Here is a 20,474-nt window from a genome sequence, read left to right as displayed (position 1 = left end):
AGTCATGATTTCTATAGTCTAATACCAATATCTGAGTTGAAAATGGTTACCGAAACTGCTTAAATTTAGCTTAAATTCATTTTTAAATTAATCCATATGATCCATTTTCTCAGGAATTCATTTTTTATCTTCACATGTCTAACTTTATAAATACAAAGTTAGACTTCAGAACTCAAATGGCAAATTTAGTAATAATGAATTAAGCAGTAGTAAAGTAGTATCATTCCATCTTGTCTTCAATGTGAAAAAAAAAAAAGAGAAAAAAAAAGTAGAATCAAAAGTGCATGTGTGTGTGTGTGCTCGCATGTACACGCATAATTTTTACACTTAGCAACATTGAAGTGATCTCCATTTTTCAGCCCAAACACCAACCTATTGAATAATAAATTTAGTTTAATCCTTTATCCAAGTGTAAGCAAACAAGTTTGGGCCTGAAAACATCTCCTTGCAGACATGTATACTGCTATGCATTAAGGGAAGGGCCAATCCCTTAATGCATAGCAGTATACATGTCCGCAAGGAGATGTGCTTTGCATTATGGGAGATACTGAGACAAGGAGTGACGAGATCTTGGTCCGCCTTTGCTCGGAGTTGCCTGGTGTTGCATCACCTTACCTCAGTCCTGAAAATATTTTCAGGTGCAAACTTTGTTTGCTTACACTTGGATAAAGGATTAAACTAAATTTATTATAGTCTAACCAAGTGCAAAATAAACTTCCACCAACGTATTCAAATTCTCTTACACCATCACATCAGAACTTCCTAATTTATCATCATTGATAAACAACTGAATATCTCCTCTCACATCCTCAACTATAGCATCAATATATATATATAAATTAAACAACAGTTGTCTCAGAAACAGAATACCCTGGTTTACCATGTGGTACCCTGTCAAATGCTTTAGCAAAATCTAGATAAATCACTGTATAAGCATCTCCTCTGTCCAATACACTAGTCACCCTATTATAAAATGCAACCAGTTTACTAAAGCAAGACCTCCATTAACAAACCCATGCTGATCTCTCACAAGATTTCCATTCTCATCAATCCAGGTTTGTATTTTGTCTTCACTTTGACATCTTCACCACTGCATCTGATACACACACACACACACACACACACACACACACACACACACACACACACACACACACACACACACACACACACACACACACACACACACACACACACACACACACACACACACACACACACACACACACACACACACACACACACACACACACACACACAAACCTATAGTTGAATAGGCTTGTGTGTGTGTATATTTGGATTCTCTCTTGGGACTGTTTCTGTTGCCAGACTCTTGTTGAACAACCAAGTCAAGCACCCATGCCAGCTCTTTCATACATTCTTGTAATATATGTGGTGATATCCCATCCAGTCCCATAGTCTTATTAACATCAAGACATCAAGGTTAGCATATCCACTCCCCAACCAACAGGTTATAGGTTTGAATGTCACTGTGGGCATGGGGTTTGTGACAGTCTTTGGGTGGAAGACAAATTTCATCTCCTGGTGTGAGACCACCACCATCCAGCTTACTGGAAGCCTAAAGTGGTTTGAAAAAGTTCTATGTTTGGTCTCTAGAGCAAGGTTTCCAGACTTATATAAAAAATAAGTAAAAATACCAAAAAATATATATAAAAAATCGAAAGAAATGGAAAAAATTATATGAACGTACTATATGTTTATTTTTGTGGGTGGGAGCCATATAAAAAAAAGTTACTTGATATTCTAAACACGTTCCATTTTTGAACTGTTAGTCTTCTGTTCTCCTTCCTATTATTTACTTCCTACTGTTATTTAACACTACTCCTATCCCACCTCCCCCTACATGAAATACACTCACTGAAGATTTCCACTACATCATCAACAGATGTGACCCATGTTCTATCTCTAGTTTATTATACTAAGGCTAACGCTAATGGAATTGGAGTTAAAAATAGTAAAAATAGACACATGGTATCATATTAAAGAGGTACCATTAATAAATGCACAATGTGCATCGTATCCAAAATACATGTGCTTGAGATTTTTTGATGAGAAAGAACCAGACTTGATGTAGGATACATAATTTCCATTACGTTATGTGGATGTGTATAACATTTCAGAATCTTCTTTAAATTTTCTGACAAAAATGTGGTGGTCTGAGTGGAGCATTTCTATTAGCTGCCAAAGTACTTAATGATTTTCACTTTCTGTATGGAAGGTCGGTCTGGCTTTGTGCTTTCTTTTAAACATCTTTGTATCTTTTTTTGCATCTTTTTAACATCTCTGTAGAGTGGTCCAATTTATCCTATATAGCAACAACATAATGCCACTGAAAGAGTGGATTTTATAGATCCCTGGTCTTTTGAGACCTTAGGGACAAAGTATACTTCTATGTCTTGTTCTAAGTCTCTAAATATTTTAGAACATTTATCTATTATATGTTGGATATATACACTGCTCTTCTGTAGTCTAAGATTTCATGGTCATTAGCCAATTCTCTGTGAAAGATGTTGCAGGATGGTCATTGTAATCTTATGATTATATCCCTTTTGAAATAGAGTAAGAATGAGGTGCTTAAGTTCTTGATTCATCTTTTATGGACTACCACAGATACTGAGTGCTTTGTCTCATAGAGTTTTAATTACTCTTAATTTTTATCTGGGATGGTGGTGAGATGTGGGATGGAGGTCTCTATTCAAAATCTCCAGATTTTTACACCCATCTTAAAAAAACTAGGATCTATGAAATCCAACATTCACTTAGTTCAAAACTGTTGAAAAGAAAAGGAAAGATAATGTAAATCTGGACTAGCCTTCTATACAGCAAGTAAAAAGTATCAAGTACTTGATGCTTCACAACACTTTTGTCAGAAAGTTTAAAGAAATTTCTGAAATAACGTACCCACCTAACACCCAGCATAATAAAAGTCAAAAAATTACTAAACATCAAGTCTAGACCTCATTCCTCAAAAATCTCAAGCATATGGATCTTGGATATGATCCATGTTATGCATTATGGCTTAACAATAACTCTTGAATAAGATATCATGTCCTACAGCTAAATGATTTTTAACTATTGTTTCCACTACAGTTAACTTGAATTAGTAAATGACTCTTTTTCATCTTGTTTATTGTAACTCTCCTGAAGGAGCATATTATAACAGTATATATGAAACTAGTTAAGAATTTTGCAGCTAATAACAGTTTTCTCTTTAACAGTTATGTGCTCTACGCACCAGAATTCACATGAATTTTCTTATTATTATTCGTGACACCTCCAAGGAGTCTGAAGACTCATCGCGGGGAGGACACCTATTGTACAACTCTCTGTCTCCACCACTACACCAATCCTCTATTACCAATCATCTACATCAGCGCCATCTACCACCCACCACAGCTAGTATTTTTTTTGTCTGTAAATTGCGTGTGTTCTGAAGGGCCGATTTGTCTGTATGCAGGATGAAAAACCCGAGTTTCCGGAAGAAAAAACCCTGCTACCTCCGTATAAGATTGGCTAACTCACTTTCGATTGAAAAAGTCCATATAAAGATTCCTCCCATCATGACAAGAATTGAACTTAGGCCCTTTTCCAATCGAATGGCAAAACATACCATCATTCTTCTAATTGCACTATGGAGGCGCTTATCCAAACCACAGAAGTCTGACCAGCACATTAAGTATTACAGTAAGTCCTCAATTATCCAATCACAAGAGATGAGCAATTTGCCAATCTGATAACTGAATAGTTAGATAAATGAAGGCAATTATACCAGATGCAAGTTGACATACTAACCCACAATATACTTTATAAAGTATGATCACTCATCCATGGTAAATGATTCAACATATTCGATAAGAAACAATGCCAACAACTGATTGTTGGCATTGTTTTCTAAGATTCCTGAGTAAAAGTCTTAATTTGATATATGTAACAAGTTTTGTGCTTGTTACAAAGTAAATGATACTGACAAGAAATTATTATTATTATTACGGGTAGTCAGTAGACTCATCGCGGGAGACCCAAACTAGCAAAACAATATCTGTCATATCTCTTCTTGAATTCATTTACAGATGAAGAGCTCACAACTAAGTCAGGCAATGAATTCCACTCATTCACCACCCTCCAGGCAAAAAACCTTGTTCTGACACCTTTGTTAACCACACTCTTCTTTAATTTCCAGAGATGACCTCTTGTTCTTCCATCACTATCACACAGCTGAAACATTTCCCCTGCATCAATCCTACAAAAACCTTTCAGTAATTTGAATGGTTCTATCATATCCCCTCTTCTTCGCCTATCAACCAATCTCTGCAATCCACAAGCTCTCAATCTATCAATGTAGGGAGCATTTTTTATATCACTCACCAACTTGGTCACTCTTCTCTGAACCCTCTCCACAGCCTCCTCATCTCCAAGGAATCCAGGTGACCAGACTTGAGCACAATAATCCAAATGTGGAAGTATCAATGCTTTATAAAGGGAATAATTACCTCTTTATCTCTGGATGTCAGTGTGTTCCTCAACAACCAAGTAATCCTATGTGCAATCTTGGACACCTTAGCAATGTGTCCTCTGAACTTCATCTCCCTATCTACCAATACCCCTAAGTCCCTAGCCTCATCAATCTCTTGGAGTACCTTTCCATCAATGTAGTACACAGCTGGTAATCTTTTAATCCCAAAATGCATGACTTTACACTTTTCCACATTGAACTGACATCCATTATCTTTTGCCCATTTTATCAGCTTATTTAAATCCTCCTGCAAACTTTCAACATCAGCTTGATTTTTTATTGCACTACACAACTTTGCATCATCAGCAAACAACTGAATATCTCCCTTTACGCCATTTCCTATATCATTTATATACAAATTAAACAACATTGGCCCAAGCACAGAGCCCTGAGGCACACCACTGGTCACCTGCCTCATTCTGGACTCGGCTCCTCCATACACCACCTTATGGTATCTCTCCCTGAGCCATTCTCCTATCCATATCACCAATTTAATATCCATTCCCATTCTGCTCCAATTTGCATAACAATGTTTTATGGGGTATCCTGTCAAAAGCCTTAGCAAAATCCAGAAGTACCACTGTGTAGCCAGTTCCTTTGTCCAACTCAGATGTTATTCTATTATGAATAGTTAATAGATTGCTAAGGCAGGATCTACCTTTAATAAAACCATGTTGGCCTCTATAGAGTATCATATCCTGATCCACCCATTCTTGAATTTTGTCTTTAACCAACTATTCCAATACTTTTACCACTACTCCTGAGATGGTGATTGGTCTGTAATTAAATACCGCAGTTTTAGAGCCACCCTTATGCAAAGGAACCACTTTGCCTAACTTCCACTCCCTAGGGACCATACCAGAGTTCAAACTTAAATTAAATATCACAAGTAAGAGGGGTTGATAATTCATTTGCACATTCACGCAACACCCGAGCTAATATTCCATCTAAGCCTACAGCAGTGTTTGCATTTAAATTTTGCAATATATTTAATACCTCTGATTCTTTAGCTTCAATTCTCATATTAGGTATTGCTACAGGTATAGAGATATCCACACTTGGGTGATAACTTTTGAAAAGTGATCACTCAGTAACTCGACTATTACATCTGATTTTGTCACCTCAATACCATCAGCACCCTTCCATGTTAAGATGCAGTCCATCTCTAGCATACAACTGCCTTTTTCCTTCAAACACACTCCAAACATCAACAAATTCCAGATCTCTTTTTTTGCACATTCTTGCAATCATATCATTTATTATCATTGCTCGTCTACTTAACTCGTAATTGTCAAAACGAGGCAGCACACACACACACTATCCTCCCATTGACACTTTTCTTCACAATATCTAATAATGTTTTTAAATCTTTTCCTACCCGATTTATACTACCTCTCAGGTCATTCGTACCCACCATAACTATCATCTTGTCTGCTTCATGCCCTCTCTTTATTGCTAAAGCCACTCTTTCTATTGTCCCATCAGCCAAGCACTCCTCATGCATACCACTCTCCATACCCTTAATCATAGAATCACCATATATCTTACCACTCTTAACTTCATTCAAGTCCACACTCATGGGCTCATTCTCTACGCTATTCAGCATGACTCTCCCAGCTTCATTACGCAAAGCTCTATTACTTACCCCCCCCCCACTCTCACTACATCTCGTTTCTTCTAGGCCACTTGTGGTTTTATTTTGTCGACTCCCAATCACTCCCATACTATTTATTACTGCATTATTCACCAAAGACTCACCGATATGTAATCCTGTTCTAGTTACTTCAGCTAAAGTAATCTCTATAGTTCTAATTTCTCTGTTTAAACTCTGCTTTAACTTCCAGTATCTCCTTACTGAGCACTTCCTCATGAAGAAGATTAAAGTCATTTTTCATTTTCATAAACTCCCGCTGAAGTTCTTCCACTACAGTCCCAATGTCAGCTTCCATTCCTAAACGCTCCAGCCTATCCTGACACTTCTCACATACGTCAACATTTTCGTTCTTCTCATTTAGCCAGACCGACCACAGATCCTTCACATTTTTCAGCGCATACATGTAGCAGTTTCCGCAATGCATCCATTGTGAAAAATCTAACGCTGAGCCAGCCTTTCATGTAGAAGTAGAAGTCCTGAGCGCCGCTGACGTACGTTTCTTGTTGGACGCCATCTTTACACATTGAAATAGTGAAACAAACGGCAGTGAAAACACAATATATATACAACACAGTTCCAAACAATAACACCACTGAAGGACACTTGTATCTAACTGACGCACAACTGCAGCACAATTTGTGACAAAAAGCCACACTATATTTAACTTTAAAAACACGTTTTCTAGATTAGCGAAACACGACCGCCACATTTACCAAGGACACTAGTGCCACCTCCAAAAAAAGCAATATCAGATTGTGTCTCTATGGTCAGGAGGTCAAACAAGGCAGGTATTAGATGGATGAGCAGTAGCATCAAGCTTGATTTGCAAAAAAAGAAAATGTTATGGAGAATTTACAAGGAGAAAGGCGATCAGGACACCAGTTGTATCCTTGTTTTCAACTCTTATCACAGCATGCACAAACAGAACTTTGTGTACAAAGTATCTTCACAGCTATTAAAGGTTGGTCGATTGGTAGAGCCTCTGCTACTAATGGCTCAGTTAAGTAAGTTTGAGCGCGGTTAGTAGTTAGAAGGGGACCAATCGTTCGATGCTGTTGGCACACTATCCCTCGATGAGTCTTTGGACTCCCTGGAGGTGTATAATAATAATAATAATAATAATAATAATAATATGAGGGAAGAAGACTGAAAAGTTCTTCTGATAAACACCTAGAACAAAAATGACTGGTTTGTGGAACAAGGGAAAGACTTTTTTCTCAGAGGATTGCAAATGATGCAGCAGCATTGTAACAAGTGACACTTCATGGGGAATATGTAGAATAATGTGTAAGTTATACATTTCTATCTCGATTCCTTCACAGTGATTATCATAACTTCTTATCAAATTGCCTCAGTATCCCAAGTGTGTCCCTCCACCCCCCCCCTTTCAGATATATATTGCTATGTATTATAGAAAGGGCCACTACCCAGACCAGTTTTAACCTTTACTAAAGTCTCATCAGCGAGAGCGGTGATGAGACTTCACCTAGAGGGATTATAGAGATCTAAATCAATGCAGAATCATATTTTCCATATTATAACAAAATACTATCTCATTTATTTACTTATTATTTATCCCATTTATTATACTATTTAATTTAGCTTAAAATAAATTAAGTAAATGAAAACTATACTAGAATAGCATATGAAGAATTTATATGATGTTTATATTTCAGTTATCATAAGGAATACAGCAGTAAACAGTTTCTGTTAGATACATTCCAATTTACTTACCAGCTTTACATATCCATTCTACATAACCATTCAACTCTCGTTCTAACTGTTGCTGCCTTCTTAATTTCAAAAATTCTTGCCTATTCTCAACTCTTTCCCTTTCTTTTGCAAATTCTCTGAAAAATAAAAATAAAACAGAATGCATAAATCAATTAAATGTCTATATGATGATTTTACAAATTTTTTTTTTAAGATAAAGTCAAACACTGAAAAATAAAGAAATTGTGTAAATAGATATGTCTATATTTAATTTGGCAGCTGATCCAATTCAACCAGCATGATTTATCTAGATTAGTCATTAGTTATTTAGTCAAATCATATCTGCTCTCCAACCAAGAGGCTGCAAGTCTCTTGGTTGTAGCTTCTGGACTTTGACATGAATGTTTGTGATTGTCTTTAAGTGGGAGATGAATTCATCACACAATGTAAGGCCACCATCTTGATTATTGGAGATCTGAAGTGGCTTTTAAAAGGTTCCATATTCAGTCTCTAGAGCAGAGTTTATAGATTATGCAAACATAATAAAATATAAAATTAATATAAACAGAAAAAAATGTAGCCCACCTACAGTACTAATGTATTTTAGGTTTACAACCTTTCGTGGGTGGTAGTAATGTAAAAAAAAAAAAGGATAGAATAGAGTGAAAAAAAAAACAGCAATATTAAATAATAACTAGTAAACAATTTCATATGATTTCATTTCCTACTCTTTTTTTTTATTTTATAATATTTCCTTTCACTTTGTGGATAAAATTCTCTATTGCTTTTTTATTCTCCAAAAGGGAGTGAGCCAGCTTCTAACTTTTGGAAAGTGGTAGACTGCCTGATTTCCACAAAAGGTTGTAAACCTAAAATACATTAGTACTGTAGGTGGGCTAAATTTTTTTCTGTTCATATTAATTTTATATTTTATTATGAAACTGACAGTTTAATGAAACTGATAGTTTCATTTTCAGTTTATATTATTATTATTATTATTATTATTATTATTATCTGAGACCTCCAGGGAGTCAAGAACTCATCGAGGGAGGCTGGAAATTACCCAAACCAGCTATCATACCTTCCCTTAAATTCATTTACACTAGATGCACTCACTACCTCTAAGGGCAAATTATTCGGTCTTGTTCTAGAATTAAGACATACTTAAAAGGAAGTGCATATTCTAATTAATGAAATATAATATATATTTTGTCAGTATATAATGAAAATTACTTACCCACTGAGAACACCAAGAACTAAGTTGAGCATGAAAAATGACCCGAGGATAATGAGAGGTACAAAATAAATCCAGTTGAATGTACTGCCTAGAGCATCATTTGTCTGTAAAGGGAGAAAATCTACACCTTACTAAGTTAACTATTTCCAACATCTTGAATATTTTCAGCAACAATAATGAATATGAGAGTATCTAAACTTTATTAGCAGGGAATTTTATTATTATTATTATTATCAACATCATCATTAAGAGAGAGAGACCTCCAAGAAGTCAGGGACTCATCAAGGGAGGCCACATATCACCAACTCCAGATCATAACTTTGCTTGAATTCATTCATGCTACCTATCCTTACCACCTTCAAAGGCAATCATTCCAATTACACACCACTCTACAGAGAAAAATCTAGCTCTCACCCCTTTTTCATTGTATTCATTCTTAATTTCCAGGGATGCCCTCTCATCCTCTCCACACCCTCCATAAAATGACATGCCATCCCTCTTTCTTCTGTTTGCTAGTGTCTGCAGTCCACAAATTCTCAATTTATCTTGATAATCCATATTCCACAATATCTCAATATCATCTTTAACACTCTTCTTTGCAATCTCTTTCCACACAGCATGATCAGAGAAACCAGAGACCAGACCTGCACACAATAGTCCAAGTGAGGTTGTATCTAAACCTTGTCAAGAGGCAAAATTACTTTCATAGCTTTATTTGTTAAGGTATGTTTCAGAATTGTAATTATCCATTGAATTGTATTTACAAGCTTTGCTATATGAACTTCAACTTACTATCTACTAAAACTCCAAGATCAATCCACAGCCTAATCAATTTCTTCTAGCATAATTCCACCAATATGATATGACATTGGATATTTCATTACACCAAAGTGCATGACTTTATATTTATTGAACTGACAGCCATATTCACATGCCCATGATTCCAGCCTATTCAAATTATTCTGCAAGTGCCATATCAGCTGCATTCCTGATTACCCTGCTTGTCTTTGCATCATCAGAAAGCAGTTGTATGTCACCTGTCAAATCTTTCCCAATGTCATTAATGTAAAGCTTGAATAAAAATGGACCAAGAACAGATACCTGTGGTACACTACTGGTCACCTTAAATCTCACATCACTCATATACAACTTTATTATTATTATATATATCCACACATTAACACAATTGATCATATTCATGGAGTAAAACAAATAATAGAAAAAGCAGAAGAAAACCAACTGACTCTCTGTTTAGCCTTTATTGGTTATGAAAAAGCATTTGATTCCATCAAAACTAATGCAATAATCAAAGCAGATTCAGGGGGTTCCTAGAGAATATGTGGACCTCTTCCTCCAGAAAATATACCACACTGCAACAGCAACAATCCAACTTCACATGAGTAGCAATAAAATATCAATTGAAAAAGGTGTCCAACAAGGAGAATCTATCACCCAAAATCTTTACAGCAGTCCTTCAAGAAATATTTAATAATATAAACTGGACAAACCTTGATATAAAAATTAATAACAGAAACTTAACACATCTAAGATATGCAGATGATATCATAATTTTTGCAAACACTCCAGAAGACCTTCATATAATGATAGAATACCTATATCATGAAAGCAGAAAAGTCAGTCTAAAAATAAAAAGAGAAAAAACTAAAATCATGTTTAATCATTTTGTAACACCAAAAAATATAATAACAGAAAACAATTTCTTGGAAAGAGTCTCTTCATATACATATGAGGGTGGTCTGAAAAGTTCTCGGCCTCAACCATAGATGGCAACACTATTGGCACAATTTTCTTTTTCTAAGTTGGTACATCTGTCATAAGCAACTATGTGAAATTGTAAGTCATTCTATCAAGAAGTTTGTTTTATACAGCGTCTGAAGCAAAAGTGTTGTCTGTATCCCTTGAAATGGATAAAATTGGATAAATGTCAAAAGAAATTCATTCAAGGTTCATAAAAGTTTATGGGCACGCTTCTCCTTCATTTTCGACAATTAAGAAATGCAGAGTTTAAATATGGTCGTACCAGTCTTGAAGATGATCCACGTGAAGGACGTCCAAAAAGTGTAACAACACCAGAAATCATTGATCAAGTGCACGATGATTGGTGAGTCAAAGTGTATGAAATTGTAGAGACTATAGGCATTTCAAAAGAATGTGTAGGATACATTTTGCATGAAGAATTGCAAATGAAAAAGTTTTGCACAAGATGGGTGCAGTGCTTGCTCACAGCAGATCAAAAATGCATTCACATGAAAATCTGTGAACAGAGTATTTTAACAAGAATAAAACCGATTTTGTGCATCAATTTATTACTATGGATGAGACTTCGAATCACCATTACACACCAGAATCCAAACAGCAGTCAAAACAGTGGACAGAAGCCGGTTGTTCAGCACAAAGAAGACAAAGTTGGTTCCATCAGCAGGAAAGGTCATGGCATTGGTGTTTTGGGATGCTAAAGGCATTTTGTTTATTAATTATCTTGAAAAGGGTAAAACAATAACCATGGAATATTATTCTGATCATTTAACCAGACTAGATAAAAAAATTCATGAGAAAAGACCCAGTATGCAGAAGAAAAAAATCATCTTTCATCAAGACAATGCACTTGCTCAAAAAGGTGTTTTGGCAATGGGAAAATTAAGGGATCTACACTATGAATTGTTGGAACATCCACCCTATTCCCCAGATTTGGCTCCCTCTGACTTCTATCTCTTCCCAAAAACTCTTCCTTGCTGGTCAGCATTTTTCTTCGAATGAGAGGTGATTGCAGCTGTAGAGGGGTATTTTGCAGATCTTATTGAGAACCACTACAGTGATGGGATAATGGTGCTGGAGCATCGCTGGAATAAATGTATTAGTCTTAAGGGAGATTATGTTGAAAAATAAAAATATTTTTGAAATCCTTAGACTGAGAACTTTTTAGACCACCCTCGTACTTAGGTTATCTCACTGATCTAAACTATGGACTCCAAAAGTAAATAAATAGAAGAGTTCAACTTGCCTGGAGTGCATTCTGAAAACTGAAAAGCATTTTTCAAAACAATGATGTCTGACTCTGTTTAAAAAGGAAGACATTTAACCAGTGTATACTTCCTGTCATCACATATGGTTGTGAAACTTGGTCTCTAACAAAAGCACTGGCAAATAAACTAGCAACAACTCAAAGAAAAATGGACAGGTTGATGCTAGGCATCACATTAAAAGATAAGAAGCAAAACACCTGAATAAGAAGCCAGACTCATATTATTGACAACATCTCCCAGAATCTTGGGGTTTTTTTATTCCATAAATCAGCCATGAGAACATACACAATTTACAAATAAAATATACTTTTGTTGGTGGGAAGCATATGGGGTTGTGTGGTCATAGTGGTGTTATTATGTATAGCTGGAGGACTGAGTAGTAGAGGCAGTGAACTGTGTTGAAGATTAAATAATAGAGTATAGGATCCTCCCATGATATCTCCTTAGGATATCCCATAATAATAATAAATTCAATTACTGTCCTGTTGATTTTTCTACACAACCAAAATACTTCTTAACCTGGCATTAGTAAGGTGGCAGTGTTACAGTTATTTCTTTCTATATCTTTGGAGTCTGTGACACCCCACCTTACTAATGCCAGGTTAATCAAATTGGAAAACAGTTTGATATGATGCTGCTTGAAGATAAAATAAAATTAAAAAAAACAGATTCAGAACATCAATAATGCTTCAAAATCTAAATAATTTACATCCATAAATACACATTTTTAAGCAAAGGGTGTGCATTGTAAAAACATCTGGACCACTGCTCTGTGCAAGATTGAGCCAAAAACAGATGTTCATGAAATGAAATAAAAGGTTTAGTTTTATTTCATTTCATAAATGCATTTTGTGCAGCTATTACTTTGTGTAATTTTGAAACAGTTGATGAAAATTTGTCTCTAAATGTTAGTTATGAAAACAGGCTGGGGGAATGTGGACTACAAAGTTTGGTGGATAGAAGGAGAGGTGATATGATCAAGACATTTAAACTATTGAGAGGTGGTTACAGGGTCGGCACTGGGGAGTTTTTAGTTCTTTTGGTTGGTGGAACAGAGGGAAGGGGCGAGGACAAGTGGCCATCCCTGGAAAGTTACGAAAGAAAGTTGTGAGAGAGAGGGTGAAGAGTGGTTTCTTTGCATGGAGGGTGGTTGAACCATGGAGTGAATTGCCTGAAAGAGTGGTGAGAGCACAAATAGTCAATGAGTTCAAGGAGTGGTATGACAGACTCTGCATTTTCTAGGATGGGCCTCCACGGAGACCTGAATCATAATATAATAATAATAAATGAGTTTTATGAGTTAAATGAGCTGAATAATGGCAAGATGGAATTTGATGAAAAATTTTGCTCAAATTCTAACTTGCCATTTGAAACATTTGGTGAAAATTTGTCTCTAAAATGATTCTAGTGAACCAGAAGTTCAGATTACCTAACCAAGTGTCATATGGATTCCAAATACTGAATTTGAATAAAAAATCTATCCAATTAATGCTGCAACAACTACTTGTATTTAAAACATCTAATAGGCACCTTAAGCTCTTTGTGAAAATCACCTAAAATAGATTTCTTAAAATATGTTTTCTGTTGATTGTTTTTCATAATCTCTCTTAATTTTTAATGATAACCAAACAAATAAACCATTATTTTATGAGGAACCAAACTATTTTATTTCTGATTATTTTATTAATTTTATTTCAGGTGTAAAATGCCAGGTGTAATTTAAAATTATACCACTGAAAATTTACTCATCTATGGCTGAGGTGTCTCTCCCAAATGCAAAAGATGAGATTTCGTTCATGGTATATTGTCAGTAAATTCTGCTAACTGATGGAATAGTACAGATACCAGCCATAGATGAGTACCTTATCAATAATATAATTTCATATTATGCATTGTGTTTGGTAGACCAATCGAAACAAAGAGCCATGGTAGAATAATTAATGGACTACAAGGGCTTACTTTGATAAACCTTTGATAACTTTATTCAGTTTATTATTTTTTTAATTATGAAATTATATTAAATGAAAATTATTTTTATGAGTTATATTCCACTGATGGAAGTTCGCATTCATTTTCCATAATACGAACTAGTTTCATTTTGCATTATAATTTTAATCTTATGTGGAAGTAGTATATAATTACATATAATGCAGACAGAAGTTTTCTTCATGCATTCCTAATTAATTTAACAATTAAATAACTCTAATTCTGCTACTCACCCAGTATAAAATAGCTGTCCAGCCTTCCATTGTTATACACTGGAATACCGTCAGCATGGCAAAAAAGATATTATCAAAACTGGTGATGCCAAAATTAGGCCCTATCCATCCTTCATGACAAATGGCATTGTCTGGATCACATACGTATGCACCTGCTGGGGCTGTCAATGGATCCTGCGTGTTGTAACAGGGCGTTTCTTGTTCCCCTTCAGGTATAATTTCCGCTGGAATAAATGCAATAGCAAATGAAATTAAGATAATTATAACTAAGGAATCATAATAATCTGGGGGTAAATCGTCAAGATATTTATGGCCTCAAATTAATAGCTCGGGAAGTAAATTACTTATACAAACAACACACATAGCTAGAGTAAAGAACTAGAATTAAACCACAGTCAAAGTTCCTTGCATAACCAATCACATAAAAGAGGTCAATATTGCTTATGCCAGGACCTTTGAGTAAAATTTGTCTTTTTTTTTTTTTTTTTCACAATCACTTGATCTTGACAAAAAATAAATAATAACCAAGGAAATCTCATTAACAATACTTACTTCTGGCTACCATACTATAACAGGTTTTATGGAGAGCACCGCTGTAGAACTCAAGGCCAATTATAGCAAAGATAACGATAGCAAACAGCACCAGAAGGCCAATTTGGAGTAAGGGGGCCATTGCTTTGATGATGGACTTCAGGACTACCTGTAAACCTAAGAAGCCATATATTTATATTAAAATATGCACATACAAAAGTGTAAAAAACATTCATCCACCCACCCAGATTCATGCAGTATATCCTTTAGTTTTGGATTTAAAATGGTAAGCTCAACTGAATCTAACTTTATTTCCGAAGTCACTTAACCAGAGGAAAGGTATCTAAACTAAAGCCTAATGCACTCTGGGAAGAAAATTTATCTTCCTTTCCCAACATATTTTGGAAACTTTTCCAAGCCTATTGAATACAATTTTCATTCCAGCTAGAATCAGAGAACTCGACCGAGCAGCTGACATCCTGTTCACAACATGTCACAAGATAATCTGTTACCAGTGACTTATTGTCTTGATGCTGTCAAAGTTGTCTACGGTCCATAGATCATTACGTGACAACCAGTACAACCTATGATGTATAATCTCTCAGGTTTACATGAATCTCGCCACTAGATAGATGTGAGTGATTGTAAACACCTTAAAGCTATTCATTACAAAGAGATTTCACCTAAAAAAATGTTGGTTGGCTTAAGCAGAAGTTTAATGAAGCACCGGCATTATTTTCAGCTATCTGTAAAAATTGGTATTCTTATTCATGGTGATAAAGCACTCAACAAATCGACTAGGAATTTTCGCTGACAGATATCAAGTAAAGCTGCTGTTTTGATACAATATATTTTGATATTAAATTCAATTTTTTTTTTTCTATTAAAATCTGAATTTTATGCCTAAGAATCATTTTAATATTACTTGACTACTGCTAGTTGTTGGTAAAAGTTTTTAAATATGGGAAGGTGTGTCTTCTTATCACCTCACTAGAGCCCAAAGGAATCCCATAACATGCTTGGAAAGAGTCTGGCAAAATATTCGTTTTTCCTTATTTCTTGAATTTCACTTAGAACAATCCTGTTCACAAAACAAGCATGGTGTGGTCCGTTAAAAAGTCTTTCCATCATTTTATTTGTTTTTACATCGAATTTCCATTGTAAATAACCTGAGATATGCAGACGACACAGTACCAATCACTGAGAATGAAGTCTAATCACTGATGATGGAAGAATTGAAATAAAAAAATAGAATACAAATAGTCAAAACAGCCTTTCTTAAAAAAAAAAAACAAAGACGTACCAACAGAAAAATCAATATAAATACAAGAATACCACTGTTGTTGACTTGCAATGTATATGCTTCATTAATGTATACATCTCAGAAACATGGAGTGCTGAAAAGAAATGGATAAAAGACTGATAGCTCTGGAGATGTTACTTAGAAGAATGGTGCAGATTAGCTGGAAAGAAAGAGCTTAACATAAAACGTACTTGATAGAGCAAATTAAAAAAAAAAACATTTAATGAGATCAAGAAGACAAAAATGAAATTCTTATGATATGCTAAGAGAAGGAGGGCTGAATAATATGACCATCAAAGGAAAAATAAAGGGAAGAAGAGGGAAAAGGCCGACCAAGATATCACTATATGAAGGACACTGAATACTGGATAGGCAACAGTATCACACATATCTTTAGATATGCACAAGATAGTAATGAGTAGAAAACCATGGTCGCAGCACCGGAAGAGAAACGGCAAATGAATGAATGAAATCAATTTTTTAAGAGCATCTATAAAAGCAGCTTTTTATTTCCGTTCACCGTTTTTTTTTTTTTAAATACAGTTTCGAGATAATTCGTATAGAACTTCTCATAGAAATGTGAAAATCTATCCTAAAAGAATTACTAAGTTATACACATAGTATTTACATAATACTATTCTGCAGATTAAATTCACTGATATTAAATATATTTCATATATTAAAATGACGACATATTATTTTTCATTACATTTCATTAATAAATGAAACTATTACTAAAGTTTTAAAAACTTTACGAATGTAAAGAGAGAAATAAAAATATAGAGAAGAGGAAAACAGAGAGAGAGAGAAAGAGAGAGAGAGAGAGTTTACGTGTAAGGGGGAAAAAAGAAAGTTTGAACCGGCAATGGAATGAAAATAGCAAATGAAAAAAAAGAAATACAATTTCATAACTTTCAAGAATATGAAAAACATACGCACGAAAGGAAATTTTTCATATAATACGGTCCTCTTCTATGTGTAAAGGAACAAAAGAAAGAAGAATGAAAGAGGAATTAAGACAGCAAATGGAAACCCACAAAGGAAGAAAAGAAAAGATATAAGAATATAAAACGAATAAAAAAAACAATGTTGAAATTAAGTTGGAATATATATATATATATATATATATCCACTGTGTGTATTGCCAATTTATTATTCTTGAGACAATTTGCTATTCCTTAGGATAACTTCACTAGATCCTTTGAAACTATGTGCATGAAAATTTCTTCTAAGCAAAGCACTGAGCAACACTATCGACAAGATTTTTTTTACCAAATTGGTACATCTGTCATAAGCATCCATGTGAAACTGCAAGTCATTCTATCAAGTAGTTTGTTTTATACAGCTGTCTGAAGCAAAAGTGTTGTCTGGATCCCTTGAAATGGATAAAATTGAGTATCGTGTGGGTATAAAATTCTTCGTAAAAGAAGGTTCGATGCCAAAAGAAATTCGTTCGAAGTTCATAAAAGTTTATGGGCACTCTTCTCTTTCGTTTTCAACAATTAAAAAATGGGCTGCCGAGTTGAGTAACCGTACCAGCCTTGAAGATGATCCACGTGAAGGACATCCAAAGAGTGTAACAACATCAGAAATCATTGATCAAGTGCACGATATGGTATTGGATGACCGGCGAGTCAAAGTGCGTGAAACTGCTGAGACTATAGGCTTTCAAAAGAACGTGTAGAATATATATTTTGCATGAAGAATTGCAAATGAAAATGCTTTGCACAAGATGGCTGCGCCCTTCTTACAGCAGATCAAAAACGCATTCGCATGAAAATCTCTGAACAGTTGGATTCACCACAAAACACCAGAATCCAAACAGCAGTCAAAACAGTGGACAGAAGCCAGTTGTTCAGCGCCAAAGAAGACAAAGTCGGTTCCATCAGGGAAAAGTCATGCCATCTGTGTTTTGGGATGCTAAAGGCATTTTTTTATTAATTATCTTGAAAAGAGTAAAACAATAATCGGGAAATATCATTCCGATATTTTAAACCAGACTAGATGAAAAAATTCGTGAGAAAAAACCCGGTTTGCAGAAGAAAAAAAATCATCTTTCATCAGGACAATGCACCTGCCCACAAAGGTGTTTTGGTAATGAGAAAATTAAGAGATCTGCACTATAAATTGTTGGAACATCCACCCTATTCCCCAGATTTGGCTCCCTCTGACTTCTATCTCTTCCCAAAACTAAAACTCTTCCTCGCTGGTCAGCGTTTTTCTTCGAATCAAGAGGTGATTGCAGCTGTAGAGGGGTATTTTGCAGATATTACTGAGATCCACTACAGTGAGGGGATAATGACGCTGGAATAAACGTATTAGTCTTAAGAGAGATTATGTTAAAAAATAAAAATCATTTTGAAATTATAAATTCGTTTTTTCATTGTTAGGCCGAGAACTTTTCAGACCACCCTCGTACACCTCCTAGTAGTCCAAGGTCTCGTCGTGGGAGGGCACTCCACTGTATTCCGATAAACACATCTCGCTGCCTTCCCTATCATTTAATTCTCCAAAACACACAACGACTATGAATTCAAAAATCGTGGCGACTATGGATAGGGCCTGCTGGCTACTGATTTCCATAAAAATTAGGACTAAAACAGTTTCTTCTACTCTTTTGGGGGAATAATGGACATTACTTTATTTATTTATTTATTTATTTATTTATTTATTTTGGTGAAGACTTTATTATGAAAAGGAAAAGAAATCATGCAATTAATGTGACAAACTGAATAGAAAGTAGCGACCAGATATCTCAACTGAAAACGAAGTATACGATAATAATCACAAACAATTTCTAATGAGTATCGTTATAAAACATTTATCTGAAATTTTATACTAATAGTAGCTTTTGATCGGAAAGACATCTTTACAGAGAGAAAAAACTGCTGATGATATTTCACAACAAACACCGTATAAACTTGAAAGAACTAATTAACAAAAACTTTGTCGTTATATATCAGATATAGAATAGCGACATGTTTTGCTATCTTCCGTAACTGGTAACTTCAGGATAATAATATTAAAAAAAAAAAAAAAGAAATGCGATGAGAAGTTGATATAAAGGATGCAGTACCAAGCTTTTAACAAGAAAGGGAGGCGTTATGTTCTCGTGTTTCATATGATGCATGTATTACACTGCCTTCATTATGTACGAGTATGTAAGCTTCCAACAATCAATGGCAAGACGTTAAATTCGAAATACTGCAAGATCCAATTAGTAACTTCCACCCGTTATATAAACTAAAATCTCGATTCCTATTAAGAGTGCCATGTGAGCGAATAATCTTAATAGATTGTTTAAAACAGTTTTAGTGAGAATTTTTCTTCTAAGGAAGGCACTGTTAACCGCAGATGATACCTGAAATGATAATGACAGATGTGACCTGTACAGTTAAACTGTGCTTTTCATTTCTCTCATCGTTAAGATGTTCTCTGAATGGATTTTATAACTTCTACTATTTGCTCTATGTTTGCCGCAGGAACAGCACATTTTTGTAAACACTGGGATACTTTTGAAAATTAATGAAATCCATGTGATACAAATGAAGACTGATATAAACGCAAGCAATGTATGAACAGAGATAATTTTACCTTTCCTGTACACGTATCTCAATATTAATTTCTGCATTTTTTCGTATATTTATTTTATTATGTTAATCTTTCCATTGCGTAATGAAGAACTACGCAACCTGAGCAATACTCTTGTCTTCAATGGGTAAGAATCGAAGACGATCAACAAAATTCTTAATACGCCTCCGACAGCTCCTTTTACATAAACAAGATTTCAAGAATCCAATTACGTTTAGTTACATCAAGAATGTTACAGAGTGCCAACGCTGTTTAGTGATTACAACGTTAATGTGACTTTTGCTGATGTAAGATCTCCAGGTTCTTACATTCACTTAAACCTCTACATCCTCCCATGAAAAAATCAGGAGTTTACGAAATTCACTGCCCTTGTGACATTTGATATGTAGGCCTGACGGGGAGATCATCATGTCTGAACACGTAAAAGACGTTGAAAGAAGAAGATAGCATAAATCAAGATGAACCTTCTATACAACAAACACAGGCCACCAAATAGTTTGGCAAGAAACAGAAATGCTACATGTTGTTCATAACTGTTTTACAAGAACGTTTAAAGAAGTCAAGGCTCCTACACCAAGTCTGGTCTGCTTTCATCAAAAATCTAACAACCGTGGACTTGGGATAAGACGCGCTATGTCACAAAAAGTC

General features: G+C 35.0%; 1 protein-coding gene across 1 annotated transcript in view; it reads right to left on the bottom strand.

Annotated features, from left to right (window-relative positions):
* Window positions 1–20,474, bottom strand: part of LOC150100847 (voltage-dependent calcium channel type A subunit alpha-1-like) — a 1,659,894-nt gene that overhangs the window by 1,345,794 nt on the left and 293,626 nt on the right. The window contains exons 6-9 of the mRNA XM_090401918.1: window positions 14,954–15,109; window positions 14,402–14,625; window positions 9,139–9,242; window positions 7,923–8,038 (exon numbers count right to left, since the gene is read on the bottom strand). Of these exons, the coding sequence (XP_090258044.1) occupies window positions 7,923–8,038; window positions 9,139–9,242; window positions 14,402–14,625; window positions 14,954–15,109 (600 nt within the window). The remainder of the gene's footprint in view (window positions 1–7,922; window positions 8,039–9,138; window positions 9,243–14,401; window positions 14,626–14,953; window positions 15,110–20,474) is intronic.

The sequence above is a fragment of the Typopeltis vanoorti genome, chromosome 12 (genome assembly GCF_054136105.1).
Source record: "Typopeltis vanoorti isolate ZY-2024b chromosome 12, IOZ_Tvanoo_1.0, whole genome shotgun sequence".
Taxonomy (NCBI): Eukaryota; Metazoa; Arthropoda; class Arachnida; order Uropygi; family Thelyphonidae; genus Typopeltis; species Typopeltis vanoorti.
The sequence above is the reverse complement of the archived record's forward strand: the minus strand, read 5'-3'. Positions and strand labels throughout refer to the sequence as shown.